The sequence below is a fragment of the Cucumis melo genome, chromosome 9 (assembly GCF_025177605.1).
Source record: "Cucumis melo cultivar AY chromosome 9, USDA_Cmelo_AY_1.0, whole genome shotgun sequence".
NCBI lineage: Eukaryota > Viridiplantae > Streptophyta > Magnoliopsida > Cucurbitales > Cucurbitaceae > Cucumis > Cucumis melo.
In genome coordinates, this window is record NC_066865.1 from 24,438,909 (window position 1) to 24,457,770 (window position 18,862).

Sequence of the window (18,862 nt, forward strand, 5' to 3'; positions counted from 1 at the left end):
GATTGAACCAAACAAATGTGTCACACCATAATCATTTCATATCGATCAAGTAACAGTCAAATGAATTGAGGAATCATTTCAAACTTTTAACCTCTAGGATTTGTAAAAATGTCTGTTTTGATCATTTTGTTCATATCTCAAAAAGAATCTTTTCCCCACAACCCCACCATTTCTCTGTCACTTTCCTTTGTGTTCTTACAACACACTAACAAGCTTCACAATTTCATCGATGGCGAAAATAATAATGGGTCACCATTTTTCCTCCATCTTCTTCCTCACATTCCTTCATCTCCTCCATTTCTCTTCTCCGAAACTACTCGAGGTCTCAACCCCACCGCCATTGCCAATCCTCCCACTCCCTTCATTCTCCCAGTTGAAATGGCAACAGAGAGAAGTAATCATGTTCCTTCACTTCGGTCCCAACACTTTCACCGACTCCGAATGGGGCACCGGCGCCGAGTCCCCCGCCATCTTCAACCCCACTGCTCTCGACGCCACCCAGTGGGCTGCCACCGCCGCCGCTGCTGGAATTTCTCTTATGATTCTCACTGCTAAGCACCATGATGGCTTCTGCCTCTGGCCTTCTAAATACACTACACACTCTGTTTCCCGCAGCCCTTGGAAGAATGGCCAAGGCGACGTCGTTGAGGAGTTTGTTACCGCCGCTACCGCCCAAAGGATCGACGTGGGACTGTATTTGTCGCCGTGGGATCGACATGATCGGAGATATAGCCATGATTTGCCTTATAATGAGTACTACTTGGCTCAGTTACAAGAGCTTCTCAAAAAGTAAGACTAATCCACCATTTTAATTTTCTTCCAAACATATGCATTTCAACATTTTCATTAAACTCTATAAAAATTCAGTCCGAATCTTAGATCTACTTTTAAAATTTTTAAATAACTTTTAAAAGATATGAAATCAACATTTTGTCCATTTTCATAAAAACTAAGAATCTTTCTATATTTTTAAGAAATGTATTTGTGAAGGGAAACTACAGTGGGAAGAAAGAGAGTGTGACGTCCATATTTTTTGTAGTTCTACTCAATCTCTTTCGTCCAATGACTTGGTGCCACGTACCAAATTTGTTTGCCTAATTTTGAAGTTATTTTGTTTCTTGTGAATACAACAAACAATATTACTAGTTTTTAAATCTTGATTATAAGTTCGATTGTGATTCTCATTTCGTCTCTATTTTAATTCCTATAGTTTAATTCTAATTCTCTTCTTTTTTTTTTTTTTTTTTTCCCTTATACTGTATTTTAGTTTTGATTCTCAAATTGTCTTTATTTTGATCTATATATTTTAGTTCATCTTATTTCTATTTAATTCATATAATTACCACAAAGTAAAACCAACTTTTTCAAATTTTGGATTTAAGAAGAAGTTAGTGAATAAAAATTAAATAGTGATGTTTTCAAGTGTGTTTGGGTAGCAATTCAGACATTGAATTTTAGTTTTCACAATGGTTTAAATTATTTGTTTAACAAAGATTCATAAAACCGTAAAATTAGTTCTAGTTATTAAAGTTTATGAGTATAAACTATTAATTATATATTAATATATGAGCATGTTTTAGGTTAATTTTTTTTATATAATTATATTGGAGAATTATGGTATAAATGGTAAATTCAATCATTGTTTATTCATATTATTTTATATTACAATTTGATTTCGTGGATCCCATTTTAGATATGGAAATGTGAAGGAGATTTGGTTTGATGGAGCCAAAGGCCAAAATGCTCCAAACATGTCATATTATTTCTCAGATTGGTTTGCAATGGTTAAGGAGTTGCAAAGCTCCATCAACATATTTTCCGATGCTGGACCTGACGTTCGATGGGTCGGGAACGAGAAAGGTTTTGCAGGAACCTCGTGCTGGTCGACGATCAACCGAACTTCGCTCGCCATCGGAGCAGAAGGCATTACGCAGTATGTGTTTTTCCAATGCTTTATTTTCATATTTTCTACTCTCTCTTTCAATCCCTTTTGTCTTAAAAACTATAAAGTAGGTATATTGATATAAATCTGTACCTACCAACTAAGTTTTGGCAATACTATATCTTCATATTATCTCTTTTATTTTCTTTTAGAGTTGTTTCTTATAGGTTAAATAATATTTGTAATCTTTATATTCATGCAGGTATTTAAACAAAGGAGATCCAAAAGGAAGAGATTGGGTACCACCAGAATGTGATGTATCCATAAGAGAAGGTTGGTTTTGGCACAAAACACAGTCACCAAAAACCTTAAAACACCTCCTTAAAATCTACTACAACTCTGTTGGAAGAAACTGTGTTCTTCTCATAAACGTCCCTCCAAATTCCACAGGCTTAATCCCACAAAAAGATGCCCAAATTCTCAAACAATTCAAGAACACCATTGACAGAATCTTCACCACAAATTTAGCTCAAAATTGCTCTATAAAAGCAAGTTCCCAAAGGGGACAAGAGTTTGGGCCTCAAAATGTAATCGACGATGATCACTTATGGACTTATTGGGCCCCTAAGGAAGATGTTGATGACCATTGGATTGAGATCAGAAGTCAAGGGAATGAACGGTTGAGATTCAATGTGGTGAGGATTCAAGAGGCTATAGGGCTTGGTCAGAGGATCGGACGGCATGAGATTTATTTGGATGGGAAGAGGATTGTGGATGAGAGGGAGAGTAGGAGTATTGGGTATAAGAGATTGTATAGGATTAAGAGTGGTGTGGTTTGTGGGTATGCTTTGAAGGTTAGGTTTATTGAGTTTAAGGGTGTTCCTTTGATTTCTTCTTTGGGTCTTCATTTGGACCCTTTTTGGAACCCAACTCGGCTTTCATCAGTACCTACAAATTAAAGGATATGGGGGAGGGGGCTGGGGGTCCCTATTTGATTAATTAAAACACAAATTATTACATAGTTAAATAAAAAAAGGAGATATTGTTTTCCTTTTCTTTTGTATTTTTGTACAGTTTATGTCAGAGGAGAGGACTTAGTTTTCTTTTTTTGAATTCCTTCCCTCTTAGTATATGTTATCATTGTTTGATGATCATAAACTTGCATGACATATTGTTTGTGTTTAGTAAATTGGTGGAAGTTTTTTTCCCTTCAAATTATTGAGAAATTTTGTTGAAAGTTTTGAGTTCCTCACGGATGATGTTTGTGTCTCTTTGAATTTATATTAATTCACTAAATGCCATACACACAAGTTATTAATCATTAACCAATATCATATTATCCACGGTTGGAATGACATGAATCTATTATCCAACACTTCGAACGATTGATCAAGTACAAGAGAATCGCTCAATAGAATAATCCATTATTATTATTTTTGACATATTTAATTGTTTGCTTACAATTATAACACTCTTTCTGATAAACATATTTTTCTTTTTGCTCTAAATTTTGTAACTTATTCCTTGAACTATGTTTGAGTTGGCCAAAATGTAATGTCTTGTTTGATAATGGATACATCTTTTTAACTCCTCAATATCGTTGTTTGTTGGTCACATCAATCAAAATTCTTTATAGATTAAAGTACAATACCATTGGAACTTTCGTTAATTTAGCTATTTTTTTTTTATGTAATATTATTCACTAATGTCTTCTTGATCTTCGTTTGGGGCTTTCTCTCTGGCCCTACTTGATTTCAACTTTGTATTTGCTTCTTTTGTGATCTTTTGAGATTCCCTTGCTACTCAATTCATGATTTATAAAATTTGAGATTGAAATATACGATGATGGTACTACAAGTATACCAACTCAAGTTGATATTTTTCAATGCAACTACTAACCCACACTTCCTATGATATCTTTCTCTAATTTTTTTTAAGAGTAGGTTTACGTAGAAGTCGAACATATCTTGAAAAATATTAACCTTTAAATATATTTTATAAATGTAGTCATTTTCTTGACCTAACCAAATTCTATGTATTATAGTTTTTCATTTAATTGGCATTAGGGTTTATTCGGTAAAATCTTATTTGTAGTGTGAAATAACGTAAAGATAAGTAGTTAAGAATTTTCACGAGGTCTCATTTCAAAACCAAAGAAGAAAATGAGGGGAGTAATTCACCATTTCGTATTAAGATTTTTATGTCTCACCATCTTTCTAACATATGCATGAGACCTTTCAATCCTCATGCCTTTTGAAGATATGTAGTATCTATTTGATTCATCATTTTGAGACCAACAAACACTACTTTTAAGTATTAGGAAAGCCAACTTCGTGACATGACTGTTCAACTATTCTAACTTTAGAAGTCATTAGTCGTATCTGTTCTAGAGTATTACAATGCAAACAACCATTTAATTGAAAACTAATTATTAGTCAGTTAACTATTTTGAAATTGTATCTAAACTACGATATAAACTGCATATTACTCAAAAAAGAAAAATAAAACCAGAGTCACAAGCCTTCATCGAAATGCTCTCATGATCTCTCCCCAATAAAATTGGACAAAAAGAATGGAAATTAAAAGTTGTCTTGAAAGCCTCAAACAAACTACAGTGTATATATATATAAATTAAAGAAGCAAGTTTGTAAAAGCAAGATTTTGGAAGTCATTGAGAAGTACCAAAAATGAAGGGGAAGTTGAAGAGTTCATAACAAACCAGTGTTCTTCATTAGAAAAAAAGAACAAACAAACACAAAAAGAGAGATAGAAAAGAGTAATGAATTAAGATTGGAAATAGCATAGTGTCATTATAAAAGGGGTTTAAAAATTAGAAAGAAAAAAAAAATCAAAAGGGGTATGAATAAAACATAGACCATAGAATAATAATAATAAATGGTCCAAACCCTAGAAGTAAAATGGTCCATTTTCATCATTTTTGAAGAAGGGGGTGCCCCAACTTTGAAGGGACAGTGACCAAAAAGGAAAGGGGAGTTTTGGGATATATAACACACAAAAATTAAATTAACAGTACCAAAAGAAATATTTGATCGAGTTCTTCATCAAAGCATTAATTAATAACCCCTTTTTTTCAAATGGGTCAGAACAGAACTTTGCTGCTCCCAGCTTTAAACAAAACCAAGAAAATTTTTCAAATTTTTAATAAAAAAAGTTTCCATTGTTTGGAAAAATTAGGGTTTTTCCTTTTTTTTGGTGATGGATATGGGAGGAAGATGATAGGTCACTTTCATATGAAGCTTTATATATATATATATATAGATTTGCATTATATATATTGAATCATAATTATTGATTTATGGGATCGGCTGCCACGCTTTGCACTGTCATTGTTAAATGCACTGTCTCAAACATAAAAACCAAACCAAGCCCCCCCTTCTCCACTTCTTCCCTACCCTAGCTTTCCTATATACTTCCCTAGACCCCTACACCACCATTTTTTCTTTCTTTTCATACTTTGATTCTCTTTAGTTGGAGATGCCAACACAGTCTTGTACATGGTTGACTAAAGACAATAACATGATGATGTCGAAGTCTCAATTTTATGAAAATGTAGATGAAACTATCGCTAACATATCGATGTTAATGGTTCGTACATAAGGCATATTTTATGCTTTTTAATTAAGATGTTCAAACTTTTTGTGGTTGCTTATTTTTTACGATCTATGATGGAAATGTCTATTCACCTCCTCCCTTTGTTAATGTCAAATTCATATGTTAGAATGCCTTGAATAATCCAAGGGTCTTGCTTGTCATATGTTGGAATGTTTTGAAGTTGCTATTTGTGTAAGCTTCTAATGTTGTTTACGATTTTTAGCCTAGAGTTTAGAGGGATGTTATATGTAAATTAAAATTACCTTTTAATCCCATCGACATCTTTGTATATGTATTATAGGATATTTCTTTCTAATAATAAAATTGTTTGTTCAATCTTTATGTTGTTCTTTACTGTTCACATTTTTTTATTTTTTGCTTATCGATTCTGTCTTTGTCACAACACCATAAATTATCAATGGTGAAACAGTTTTGTTGTTTCATGGAGATTTTACAAATTGATGTACTAAATCCAAATTATTTTGTTAAATATGGTACAGATTTTAAATTGTATTGAATAGAATAGGAATGTTGACACCTAATGTTCTCTCTCCTTAAAGTTATGATTAAAAATTTTATTTATTCATTAGGTTTCAAAATACTAAGCTTTTACTTTGAAGTTTAATTTTTATTTATTCCCTAAGTTTTAAAATCAAAAACTAAAATGACATTTTTTTTCCATTTAGTAAAATTCTACGAATTAATAAGATATAAAAAAATAATATCATACCATCGTAGAAATAGAGACAACGAGTTGTCCAAACCTAGGGATCCAAAAGGGTTTTGTTTTGTTGGGTGTTTTTGTTTGTTGTTGATCTCTTCCCCTCTCTTAGATTTCTGCCATGAAGAAGTCGTACTCTATACAATAACAGAATCAAACTGATAAACAATATATATATGTGTGTGTGTATGACAAAATTCTTTTACCATTTCTCTCATCTCTTTCTTGTGTTTGGTGTGAAGGGAAAAAAAAGAGAGCTAAAAAGAGATGTAAATGTGAAGGAGTGGTCCATCCAAACCAATTGCCTTTCCCTTCAATTTCTTTATTACTGCTTACAAAACTCCAAACAAGAAAAAAGAAGATATTTTAAAACCCCAAGTTAAGATATGTCAGTGGTTTGTTATTGATTTATTGATTTGTGTGGCCATTAAATACCCTCCCCCTTTTTTCAGTACAATACATTGGATATTCCACACACATATACCTTATTTTTGTTGCTAACACAGCATACCTGCTATGCTACAATACATGTAGTTGATTTAGATTTGCTTTGATTTAAATACGTTCGATCTTTAGTTTTATTTGAACAATTCTAATATATGTGAAACTTAGTTATCGTGTGTTTTTAACAAGAAACCACTCGTTAGAAAGATCGTGTAGCTTCTACACCTGAATATCTTAATTAGGTTGACACATCTTTAACATTCTCAATCGTACCTTAAACCTCAAAAACATATGTAAATTCCATCATTGTGTGTGAAAATAACTTAGATCTTGGTTTTCAAAATTTATGTCCAGTTTCAATAAATGGGGTTTTCATCTAAAATAAGAAACTACTTGTTTTTTTATTAGAATTTGGTTTGATTTTTTGAGAAGTTCAGTTGTAAGTAGATAACAAAACAATAAATATAAAGGTGATAATGGAGCGTTTATAAGCTTAACTTTCAAAAACTAAAAAATAATTAGTAATTAAAAAAAAAGCTTTGAACTTTTGGCCTAAAATTTGAAAATTTAAAAGAAAAATTGTTTGTATCTTTCAAATGTTGATCAAGATTTAAAATGTCGGCGTCGATCTCAATTTTACAAAAACATTGTTAGATGTTTCAAACATCAAAAAGATTTCGATGTTATAGGATGTTATATGAACTTAGAAAAATAAAAACATTTAAATATATAATGTGCAATTTTTAAATAAGTCAAGATAATTATTATTTATATTTTCTAAAAAAAATTACAATTATTTATTTATGTTATATTCAAATGAGTTAATATTTCATAATTTATTCACGAGTTCTCTTTATGAATCCCTCCCTAAACATTGCATAAGGATACATGACACGTGTACAAATCCAAAAATGGTATAGAAAAATGAATTCTTTTTACAATATAATGAAAATGTCGATTCATTTTTCACATAAACATCAAACTTATAAAAGTATAAATATATCAATAGAAACATCCCCAACTAATCGATATTTAATACCCTAGTACCGATTAATTGTATGAGTTTCATTTCATGTATCTTCATTTGAGAAAGAGATCATGATGAAGAAGAAGAAGAAATAAAAGGGTTTGTGAATTATTTGGGGTACCCTCAGCTGAGTGGTGTATGCATTAAGTTAAACTAGTTGACATTAATTAATTTTGGCAATGTGAATGTGAATGAATATAGTATTGTTTGGTGGCTAAAGGAGCACGCCATATACACTTCCCCATCCACACATTATTCACAATAAATGTAAAGAGTATTTCAAACCATATAAACAAGTTTAGTCTTACCCATATACCATATTAAAGTTTATGAAAATATCCGTCTTGAGTTAAATCACAAGTTTAGTTTTTAAAATTTCAAAAAAAAAAGAAAATAATGTAGTTAGTATGAAGTACTCTATGTGTTTTACCTTTTACACTTTTAACCATGTGTCCAAATTCACGAACTTTCGATTTCATGTTTAATGAGCGTTCGATAAATATTCTAAATTTTTAAAATATAATTAGTATACTGAGATAGAACTGGTGTTAGGATGAGAACACAAAACTATCACTTTTTGTATCCAGTGGATTTCTAAATTTTATAAAGTGTTAATCAAACAACTCCCAACAAAAGCATATCTTTTAGAAGAAGAAATAGATATATCACCAACCAACTGATATTTAATACCCTAGTATTGATTAATTGTACAAGTTTAATTTCATGTATCTTTATTCGAGAAAGAGATTATCGACGAGGAAGAAGAAAGAAGAAATAAATATAATCTTCTGTGTGTTTACTGATTCCTCTTTTTCATTTGCCAATATAATTGAGATATTTTGATAGATCTTTTGAACATTCATCTTTCTAAAGAAAAAAAAATGATATACCGTTTGTGTCAATCTAGTTGAGATATATCTGAAATTTTTGTTCCTCCTATTTCTTGTAAAAGAAGTACAACAAAAGTATTGTAGGTGAATGTAACTCATACCAAAGAGGTATTAATGTGTAAATCAATTATACTATTATTATTGAGGAGAAGAAAAAAAACATAAACATACAGGTGAAAATTCAGCTACGAACGTTGAAAATGGAATAGATGCTTTTATACACTTCTTGGTCCCTCTGTACCTCTGATATCTTTTTGGAATAAAAACTCCAATGTACTTCTCGATTCTTTTACCCTTCATATTTCGTTAAAAAAATGGAATAGATCAATATCATAACTCATAGATCAATATCATAACTTAAAGCTAGTTAAGATATTTCGATGCATCTTCTAATATCTTTGTTAGAAAAATCTTTGAACTACATTATCTAATTTTTTGTGTGGCAATATGAATTTATGATCACATTTCTTCCATTTTAAAATACGTATATAACAAAATTATAGTTTCATAGAGTTTCAATGTAAATTTTTAATTTTTTTTAAAAAATGTATTTTTTGGAATTTAGATAAAAGGAGTTGAAGCGTTTTATGTATTTTTTTTTTAGTACAAAGTTAATGAAAAAGTGTAATATATTTAATATTTTACCAATTTGTTAATCGTATAAACTTTAATATCTTAGTATAATATTTTTAAAAAATTGTACGATCAATTGTATCTGCATAATTTGTTTTTAAATACTTAGATAATGTAATAAAAAATTTAATAATATGCTCCTAATTTTTTATATAAAAAAAAAGTATGTTTTTTAGAATTTAAATAAATAAGATTTAAACATTTTCCTCCATAAATTTGAGGGTATAATTTAATCTAATCTCTATTCTATTCTAAGTAAATAATAATAAGAATACATAGAGAACAACTTTTTTAAGTGTTTAAATTAGTGTTTTTTGTGTAAAAGAATATTTATAAACACATAGAAAATCAATTTAAATTAAAAAAAAAAAGTTATATTTTAAATGTATAAAAAACTTGAAAATTATCTCTTCTCAAATCGTTAATGATATAAAGCAATAAATTAGCCAATGAACTTAACATCCCTTTTAGTTTAAAAACTTAAAAATAATCATACGAAATTGATCATAGCTTTTTTTTTTTTTTTTCTTAAAGAATACAAAAACTCTACATAGGTAGTTTCAATTAATATATAATTGGTGATTAAAGAGTTTCGATGTTTTACTCTAATTTTATTCATGTTTATTTGGTATTTTATAAGGACAAAGTTATTACTCAACAATATAATGCTTTTGAAACCAATTAAAAAATGGGGTATTTTTAGTGTCTATCGATATCTATTATCGATAAGAATATGAAATTTTGCTATATTTTATAAATATTTTTAGCAGTTTTATCATTTACAATAATTCAACTCCAAAAATTAGTATAATTTACATATTTAAAAATATAAAAAAAATACTTTACATGACAATATTACTATTTACAAATATAGAAAAATATTACAATCTATTTACGATTGACTTGGATAAACTACTACATATATATCTGTCCTGATAAACATAAATAGTTGATAAAAATTTTAATATTTTACCATATTTATAGATATTTGGTTTATTTTTATATATTTAAAAACAACTCAAATATAAATTCTCAAATCTTTTTACAATCTAACCCAAAAAAAAAAAAACAATACACATACACTATATTCTCTCTTGATGAAAAAAAAAACCCTAACCCTAAAAAGAATAAAATAAAAAATAAAAAAAAGGACTATTTGTCCATTACCCATTATGCTCCACTATTATTTTTCCAAAAAAAAAACAAGCTCTTAAAAAGACCTAGGGCATCATTGTACCCAACTTGCACTACAACATGGGTTCTTTTCACATCACAAACTTCATATCTCTCTCATTATTATCACCTTTACCAACCCAAATTAACAATCATATTATTCCAAAATAATAATAATAATAATTAATATTAAAATCCCCTAACAAAGCCCCCCCCCCCCCCCCCCCCTATAAAAGATATACCAATGTGATTAAAAAGAAAAGAGACACATTTAATGTGTTGCACAAATATGACCAATCTATAAAAATGAAAAATAGTGGTGTTAGTTTCTCATTGCATATCAATTATTTGGTCACATGCTAAGTTTTCTTTTAAGTCCACAAAAGCTGCTAGGAAGGTTGGGTAATAAACTAAAGCAAGTTCTTCATTAATAAATAAAGAGAATAGGGTTTAATTTCACTGTCTTCCACTGCTCCATCTTTTTTTGTACTTGTGTGAAATTTGTGGGGTTTTTTTTCTTTATAAAAAAAATGATCTAATAATAATAATAATTAAAGCAAAAAAAGATGAACCAAATAATTTTGAAAGAGTATTGGGAAAGTGTGTGGGTTTTTGTTTTTGGGTTTCTTCGGTCTCTTTCAAAATAAGAGTTGGGGAAAAGCAATGATTTTGCCCTCAAAGCTGACAGAGATATGGTGTTTGGGACAGTTATTATAATTTCTTATCTTACCCTTTTTGGTACAAAAGTTTTTGGCTAAGGATATATAATCAATCAGATAAATATGGCATTTTCTTTTTTGTTGCCTCAGTAACCTTACTTTAAACCAAACTCAATGTTTTTGGTAATCTAGAGCTATTGATTTTGTGTTGTGTGTCATATGCACCCATCTTGCTTCTAGAGCTATCATATGTTTAAAAAGGCTATCTTTGTAAACAAAGTTAACAAAGTTGTATCCTAAATTTAGTCCACGACTTTTTAATTAGTTTGTGTGTATTTGATTTATAAACTTTAAAAGGTGTCTAATAAATTTTTCAATTTTCTATTTTGTGTTCTATATGAATACTCGCGTTCTCCTCGAGTCGAAGGCTTAATAAGTAGAATCTATACACATCTTTAAAAATGTCTAAAGCTATGGTTTGATATTTTTATCACTTTATTATATATATAATTTGGCAATAACTGTTAGAAAGGGTAATCTTCTTCTTGTTTTATTTTCTTTTCTTTTTATTTTCTACAATTATTATATAAATAAGGATAAAATCTCTATCTTAAAAGAAAGAAATGCATTTAAATTATTGGATGACTAAGATCATTTAATTTTGACAAAAAGATAACCCTTCTCTTCAATTTTTTTTTTGTTTTAACAATATACTCGAAAGATAGTAAGAATTAAGAGGTGCACCTGAATATATATTTCAATTCGGATGATGTAATCCTTCCTTCTTAAATGGATTGGGATTGAGGTTGTCTTATTACTACCATAACTCTAAGTTAGAAGCTTCCCTCTAGCCTCGCCATTGTCATCTTTTGCATATTAATTATGAAGCACTTTTGCTGTAAGATTAATTTATTTTGTGTCCTATACTTTTCTAATTGTTAAAAAGTGTTCAATAATGACATTGTTATATATATATATATATGTGCATATATAAATATATTATAAAATATAGTTTAGCAATGAATATTAAAGAAGAATAGTAATCTACTCATTCTTTTTTTTTAAATACAACAATTATAGACATGAAAATTAAGATTCAACCACCTAACATTAAGAGAGATAATGCATGTTAATTACTACAAAATTAAAGATTGGTTTAGCATAAAGGTTATTACTCATTCTTGAATTGATTGACGAACTTCCTTTTATTCTCAAGTTGGACTCTTTTCGATTCGCTAGTCATTATCAAGGAAATCTTCATATGTTTCTTTTTTCTTGCTTATTAATATGCCTAAAAATAGAAGCTAGTCCCACCTAGATAGGTCACGTCGAGAACTGTTTGTCAAAACTAATTAGAGATCAAGTTACCAAATGAAATACCTATCAAAGGTTGATTTTCATGTGTTGTTGTCATAATGCATCATCCCTCCATTAATTTCATATCTTTTTATGTACCACTTTATGTTCTCACTATTTGTTCCAAATCATGGAGAAATCAACATGTAATGAAAATGCCCCCCAAAACCTAAAAGGAAAAAGAAACTATATGCCATTTGATCACTAGAAAAGAACCGATCTTACTCTCCCTCTTTTTTTTTTTCCAAGAGAAAACATTTTGAAGTACAATTTCCTATAGAGAGAAAGTGAAAGATAACAAGTTTCAATGTAATGCTAAGAGGGAATTTTGTTGGCCGCAAAGTTAAATGAAGAATCAAATTCGATTATGAAAAGATATGTATAGATTAGATCGAATAATGTTTTTGATTGACGTGATGTTTATAATATATGGTTTTCTTTTTGGCTCTTAAAAACTAGTGAAGTTCCCTTATATATATATTTAATTTTTTACCACACAAGTAATTGTTCGTAAATGCTATGCTAGAGTGAAGTAAAATTATAACGAATTAATTGCATGAATTTAAACATAATCCAATCAAACTATTATTGCCTCGACAATAGCTAATTACAGTGTGTTGGTTATCTTTTATAGGTAAAGAGAGACCGATTTATCTATTAAAGTGCAATATTAAAATATACAGAATTTGTAGGGGAGTCTTTAGAGTTAGATGGATTATATATAGTACACATATCCACCTAATGGAGATGCGTAGGTACGTCTACTGACTCATCGTATCTTTTTCAATATATATAGTACACATATCTAAATTGTAAAGTCGAACTCGTAAATAACATAAATGTGTATACAACTAGGAATAGGCATTATAATTGTATAAAAAAATAGACATTATGAAACTTCGGAAAATAAAAAAGATATACAAGTCTTTTTATTTTCTTTTTTCTTTGAAGTTTAAGAATTCAAATAGACATTTTGAATGCTTGAATTACCTAACAGAGCGAAAGGGTACGGTCGAAGAATTTAAACTTCTTCTAACCCTAAATGATTCAGTTTAATCCTGATTTCTTCCTCTGGTGTCTTGTTAAAAAATTGTTGATGGTGAGTTTACATTGAATCATTTAAACTCATTGAATCATTTATATGCTTCTACGAATTTTCTTTCAAGTAATATTTTATTAAAAAATTGTTGATTTTGAAGAAAATATGTCAATATCTCAATTTTATATACATACGATGGAAATGTCAATAAAATATGGAGATCAATCAATACTTTTCAAAAAACTATAGAAAAATAGTTTAAAATTTTTAATTAAAACTAGTAGATAGATATTAAAAAAAATCAAAACAAATTTAAACGTTTGTTACTTTTTCTTTACACCCATGCTAGTTTTTTTTTTTCATAATATTTTGCATGATGATGGAAATGTTGATTTTCACTCGACCTCAAGTCGATATCGAATCCCATAAAAATGTAAAAGCATTGACGTGTCAATTAAATTTAATACCATGTTAATATGTATTCAAAAATAAAATTGGTTAACAACAATCAGCCAACCTTTCCTCGATGAATAGTAATATCGACATGATAATAAAATTTATGATGTCATTACCATAGCTCTTAACTGGGTCATGACTTTCTTCTAGTCTCTTTGTATCTCTTTTACGAGCTTCCGATGTATATATTGAACTTTTCCTCAATGAATTTCTTTTGTTGGACGTGAGGTATGATGAAGATATGCTAAGGATGTGTCGTCATCCTAGTTGAGATATCACGACACACTCATCGATCCCTCATACTCTGTATATATATTGTTAAAAGAAAAAAAAACATCAAACCCAGACTTTTTCAATATTTTTGAATTTGGAAACGTGATATTAAGTATATTATGATAAAGTTCAAACTTAAAGAAAAAAAACAAATTAATTACATTGTTTTCTTCTTTCTTTCTTGTTTTTTAATTTTCTTTAACCACTGAGATATCTCAGTAGATGCTTTAGTATATTGTTAAAAAAAATCAGGACTCAAACCATTAACGCTTGAAATAATAACAGTTATCTTATTAGTTGAACCCAGGTTTTAGACAATTAATTATACAATCTTTTATGAGTACTAAAACTAATTACAAATCACATATACCATTATGTAAATGGTTGCAAATCAGCTGATTCATCAACCATGGAAAAGATTTGTGGTCAAATAAATGCAAGCTTTTGAAGTATTAGTTTGGGTATATCAAATTTGAAAAGTAAGTTCCAAATGATATATATGAATTATATTTTTAGTCAATGGACTTCTAACATCAATTTCAATTTGATTTCTATTATTTCATTTACTTACAAAAGTAAAATGAACCAAAAAAAAAAAGAGAGAGAGAGACCAACCTGGCAAACAAGTTATGGATGACAAAATTTCAACAAAATCTATCAATAACACCCCAATATTTTGTTCAATAAAAAAAAAAATTTCAAATCTAACCTAACTAAAAAAACCATCCCTGCATTAAAATAGAAATATGTCTTATATAAAATCTTTATTAAATACAAATAGTAGTCCTATAACATCACATTCATAAAAGTATGCTTGAGCTAAAGGATTTTAACTATGGTAAAACAAGTACAGGAATCAAAATGATGAAGAAGTACGTAAACCTAAGGAGCTAAAAATATAATTTAACCCTAAGTATTTCTATAGGAAAATGAATGATTTCATCTATAGATGATGAAAAACTCCAACCAACTTTCACCAGATACACTTTCTAAGCATTGATAACAATCAATTCAAATTTAAAGCAAACAAAGAAATCAGGAAAAAAAATTGAAAGCTTAACTGATAATAAAGAAAACAAAAAGATGCAAGTCTCTTATCACAGATGGACTAATTAAAGCTCTACTGATATTTTTTTCCTTGGTTTTTAAAAATATTTTCCTAAGATAGAACGATCGATGATTACTAGTAGTGTTTATAAACTTAATTATAGAAAACAGATCAGAACCGAAAGAAAATATAGTTATTAGAGACAGCGTGAAGAATCAACTACTTGTTTTAAATTAATGGATTTCTCCCGTAGAAGTCAATTAATTAGCTAGCTGGATTAATTAGTACCTCAAAAAAGGGTTCATATATCAATAATCTAAAAACTACCAAAACAAAACAATACCCTTTTGAAAAAGAAGAAGAAGAAGAAGGCTAAATTAAATATAATCCCCAACCACACAATCAATTAGAAAAAGGGTTAATTTAGGCTAAAGCAATAAATTCCAACCATAATGAACATAAATCTAAAGGAATTACTCCCAACTACAAACAGCCCATTATTATGCACACATATAATAATAATAATCCCAAATCCAAATCCCAACTAGACAATTGCACAAATAAAAGGGGAAAAATAATAATAATTGAATCATGCATTCAATAGTGCCTTAAATTCACAATTAAAGAAACATATATAACTTCATTGGGTTATAATGAAATAATGAACATAATCTCTCAAAAACTAAACCACCAACAAATTGAAGAAAAAGAACAACCAAAATGATGAATATATATATGATGATGATGATGACATTGCATGCAAAATAAGCAAGATATAAGAATCAAAAGATGACTCCATTGACAAAGAAGAAGAAGAAGAAAGATTTGGAAGTAAAAAGAGAGAGAGGGGGGGGGGAGAGAGAGAGAGAGAGAGAGAGAGATTAGGAAGAAACAAAAGGACTGAAGAAACTGCAGGGCATGCCCAAGGAAGCAGTGACAAGAACAACAAACTAATGAAGAGGGGACAGTGTTTATGTGTCATTAAAAGTCCAAATATGTCAGATAGCTTAAGCCTACCATGTAGCTATACCTCTCTAACAATTTCAACATTAAGACAAACAACTGTCACAAAAATTCTGAAATTACAACAACAAATTTAATTAATTATATTATTATTATTTGAAACAAAGCCACCAATAGGCTTCTAGTGGGAAATGTGAAGAATAAGAAGAAGAAGAAGATGATAATACAAAAGAGAGAGACAGAGATATTGTAGTTATAAGTATTTTCCAGACAGAATAATAATCCCATAATAATCCATGTCAAAAATAAAACAAAAATTGTTGTTTCACTTGTATGAATTGATCATCGAAAATTCTTTATTATACACAAATCAAAAAGCAAAAAAGGGTCAAATGGAAATTGGATCAAATACATAATATATACATATATATTATATTTAGAGAGAGTGAGAGCTGATATGGAGAATTAAGACATAAATTAACCAAAAAAGGAGGAGAAAAAAAAGATGGCTAAAATAAAAGAAGTAAAAAAGGAATTGCTTACTTGTAAATTGAAGGAGAAGGCAATTGGAATTGAGTGGTAGAAGTAGTGGTTTTGGGGTTTGTAGATAATAATAAATCACATTCATCAGAAGAAGGTGATGAAATTGGACTCTCCATCTCCATGTTTACACCAAATAGCCTTAATCTTGATTTTTTCACTGGTGTATCTTCTTCACTATAATTATTATTGTTATTATTATTTAATTTTTGATGATGATGATGATGATTTTCCATACTATAATTTCCTTGAAGGACCACCATTGAAGCACCACCCCCACCATTACTACAATACTCTTGCTGCATCTGATAATTATTAAAATTCCTATCCATTTCCAATTCCAATTCTTGATCTTCCCCTAATCTTGGAGTACCAATTACTCTTCTTGATGATTTTCCTCCTAATTCTGTCCTCAAATACACCAACCCAGAACTTGTTGTTTCAACACCAGAACTCCCATATCCATAAGGACAACACATACCATTACCATTGTTGTTGTTACTGTTGTTGTTGTTTCGCGGCAAGTGTGTGTGGTCCCGCGGCGTTACGGCAGCTGGCTGATGATGGTATCCAGCTGTTGTTACGCCGAGGGGCTGCCAGACTAATGGCCCCCAAGCGGCAGTAGCACCACTGCCGCTTGGTATGACGATGCTCGGTCGGATGGCGGTGGTGGTGGTTGTGATGGGGTAGTGATGGAGGGGGAGTTCAGGACGACGACGCCAGTCGATGTAAAGACGATCTCTTCCAATTTCACCAATTCCACGTTGAAATGAGACAATATCGCCAGCGTCAAGGCGTTTCTCCTTGACGAAACGACTCCAACCTTTGGTCATAACGTAGCTTTGGCTGCTGTTCCAGTAGGAGTAACGAAATCGCCACGATTTTCCGTTACGATCTTCGAAGTTTAAGAGTAAACCCTTGTCGTTTGTTGATGAATCTAAAGGGAAAAATCTCTCAGCGTGTTGCTTTGGAATTACAAGACGATTCAATTTACCTACATCACTTGGAGTCACCACTTTGTCAAACATGTGTTCCCTCTCAACAACTTCTCCTCCTCTTCCGCCGCTGCCACTGCCGCTGTTAGAACCACCACCGGCTTCCTCCTCCGCCTCTGGAGGCTCCATCATGATCAAATCTAACCTATTTCTAGGTTGAAGATGGTGATTTTGGAGTGTATTAACTCCAAAATTCATCCTTTAAGAAAACCCAAGCGGAAATTTTGAATTTTGGAGATGAAAAGAGTGATGGGTATGTTTAGGGTTTGAAGAAAAATAGAGAGAATAATAATAGAAGAAGAAGGAAGAAGGAAGAAGGAAGAAGGAAGAAGAAAGGAGAAAGAAGTTGAATTAATGAATAGAAAGCAAAGGTTGGATGAAATATAATCTGAGTAAGAAAAAACTCCAAAAAACCACACACAAAGAAGAACAACAACAACAACAAATCATATCACTTAAACACAAAACACCACCGACGTTGAAAAGAAAAAAGAAAAAAAAGAAGAAAATGAAATGAAGCCAAATAAGTAAGCAAAAAAGAAAAACAGTACTTCAAAATTAAGAACTTGGGAATAGGATAGGTATCTAGCCAACGAAAGGGTTTCTTTTTTAAAAAAAAAAATCCCTTTTAACCGGGGGTTTCGAAGAATTAAGGATTTGTCAACTTAATTGAGATTTTCTTCTCTTTTTATCCTTCAATTTCTTGTTAAGAAATTAAACAAAAACTCAAATATCATATATATAAAAACATAGGTATTTATGATTAAATTGAAATCAAACCGACTAAACTCAAAACCTACTAAAAATGAGAAAATATATAATAATAATAATAATAATGGTTATTATTTAGGGTATTGGTCCCTGATAAGGGTAGAGAGGGAGAGAGAGAGAATGTGGGGTATGAGTTTTAGGGACCCCATGTATTATCTGCTTAAGGGTCTCATGTGAGGGTGTCTTTGTCAACATCCTTAGTGGTACACACTCTCTCATTTTGAAAACATTATTATATTCTCTTTCTTTTTTTTTTCTAATTATAATTTTAATTTAAGGCTTTGAGAGTTTTATAAGAAAGAAAAGAAAAATAAGAAAAATAAAAAAGAGAGTCAGCCCCACTTCTCTACCTTTTCTCACACTGCATGCTTTTTTTTCTC

General features: G+C 30.1%; 2 protein-coding genes across 3 annotated transcripts; one reads left to right on the forward strand and one right to left on the reverse strand.

Moving 5' to 3' along the window:
• The first annotated feature begins 84 nt into the window (after nt 1-84).
• Nucleotides 85-2,941, forward strand: LOC103482884 (alpha-L-fucosidase 1-like). Of its 2 annotated transcripts, XM_051089937.1 has the most exons (4): nt 154-789; nt 1,694-1,933; nt 2,145-2,215; nt 2,333-2,941. In XM_051089937.1, the coding sequence occupies exons 1-4, from the start codon at nt 230-232 to the stop codon at nt 2,839-2,841; spliced, it is 1,380 nt and encodes a 459-aa protein (XP_050945894.1). In that variant the 5' UTR covers nt 154-229; the 3' UTR covers nt 2,842-2,941. The 2 variants fall into 2 exon arrangements, with proteins under 2 accessions (XP_008437472.1, XP_050945894.1); XM_008439250.3 differs by having other exon boundaries at nt 85-789; nt 2,145-2,941.
• A 10,927-nt stretch (nt 2,942-13,868) lies between these two features.
• Nucleotides 13,869-18,324, reverse strand: LOC103482885 (uncharacterized). The gene is made up of 2 exons (XM_008439253.3): nt 16,720-18,324; nt 13,869-14,196 (listed from the first exon to the last, which is right to left on the reverse strand). The coding sequence occupies exons 1-2, from the start codon at nt 17,907-17,909 to the stop codon at nt 14,190-14,192; spliced, it is 1,197 nt and encodes a 398-aa protein (XP_008437475.1). The 5' UTR covers nt 17,910-18,324; the 3' UTR covers nt 13,869-14,189.
• Nucleotides 18,325-18,862: the final 538 nt, after the last annotated feature.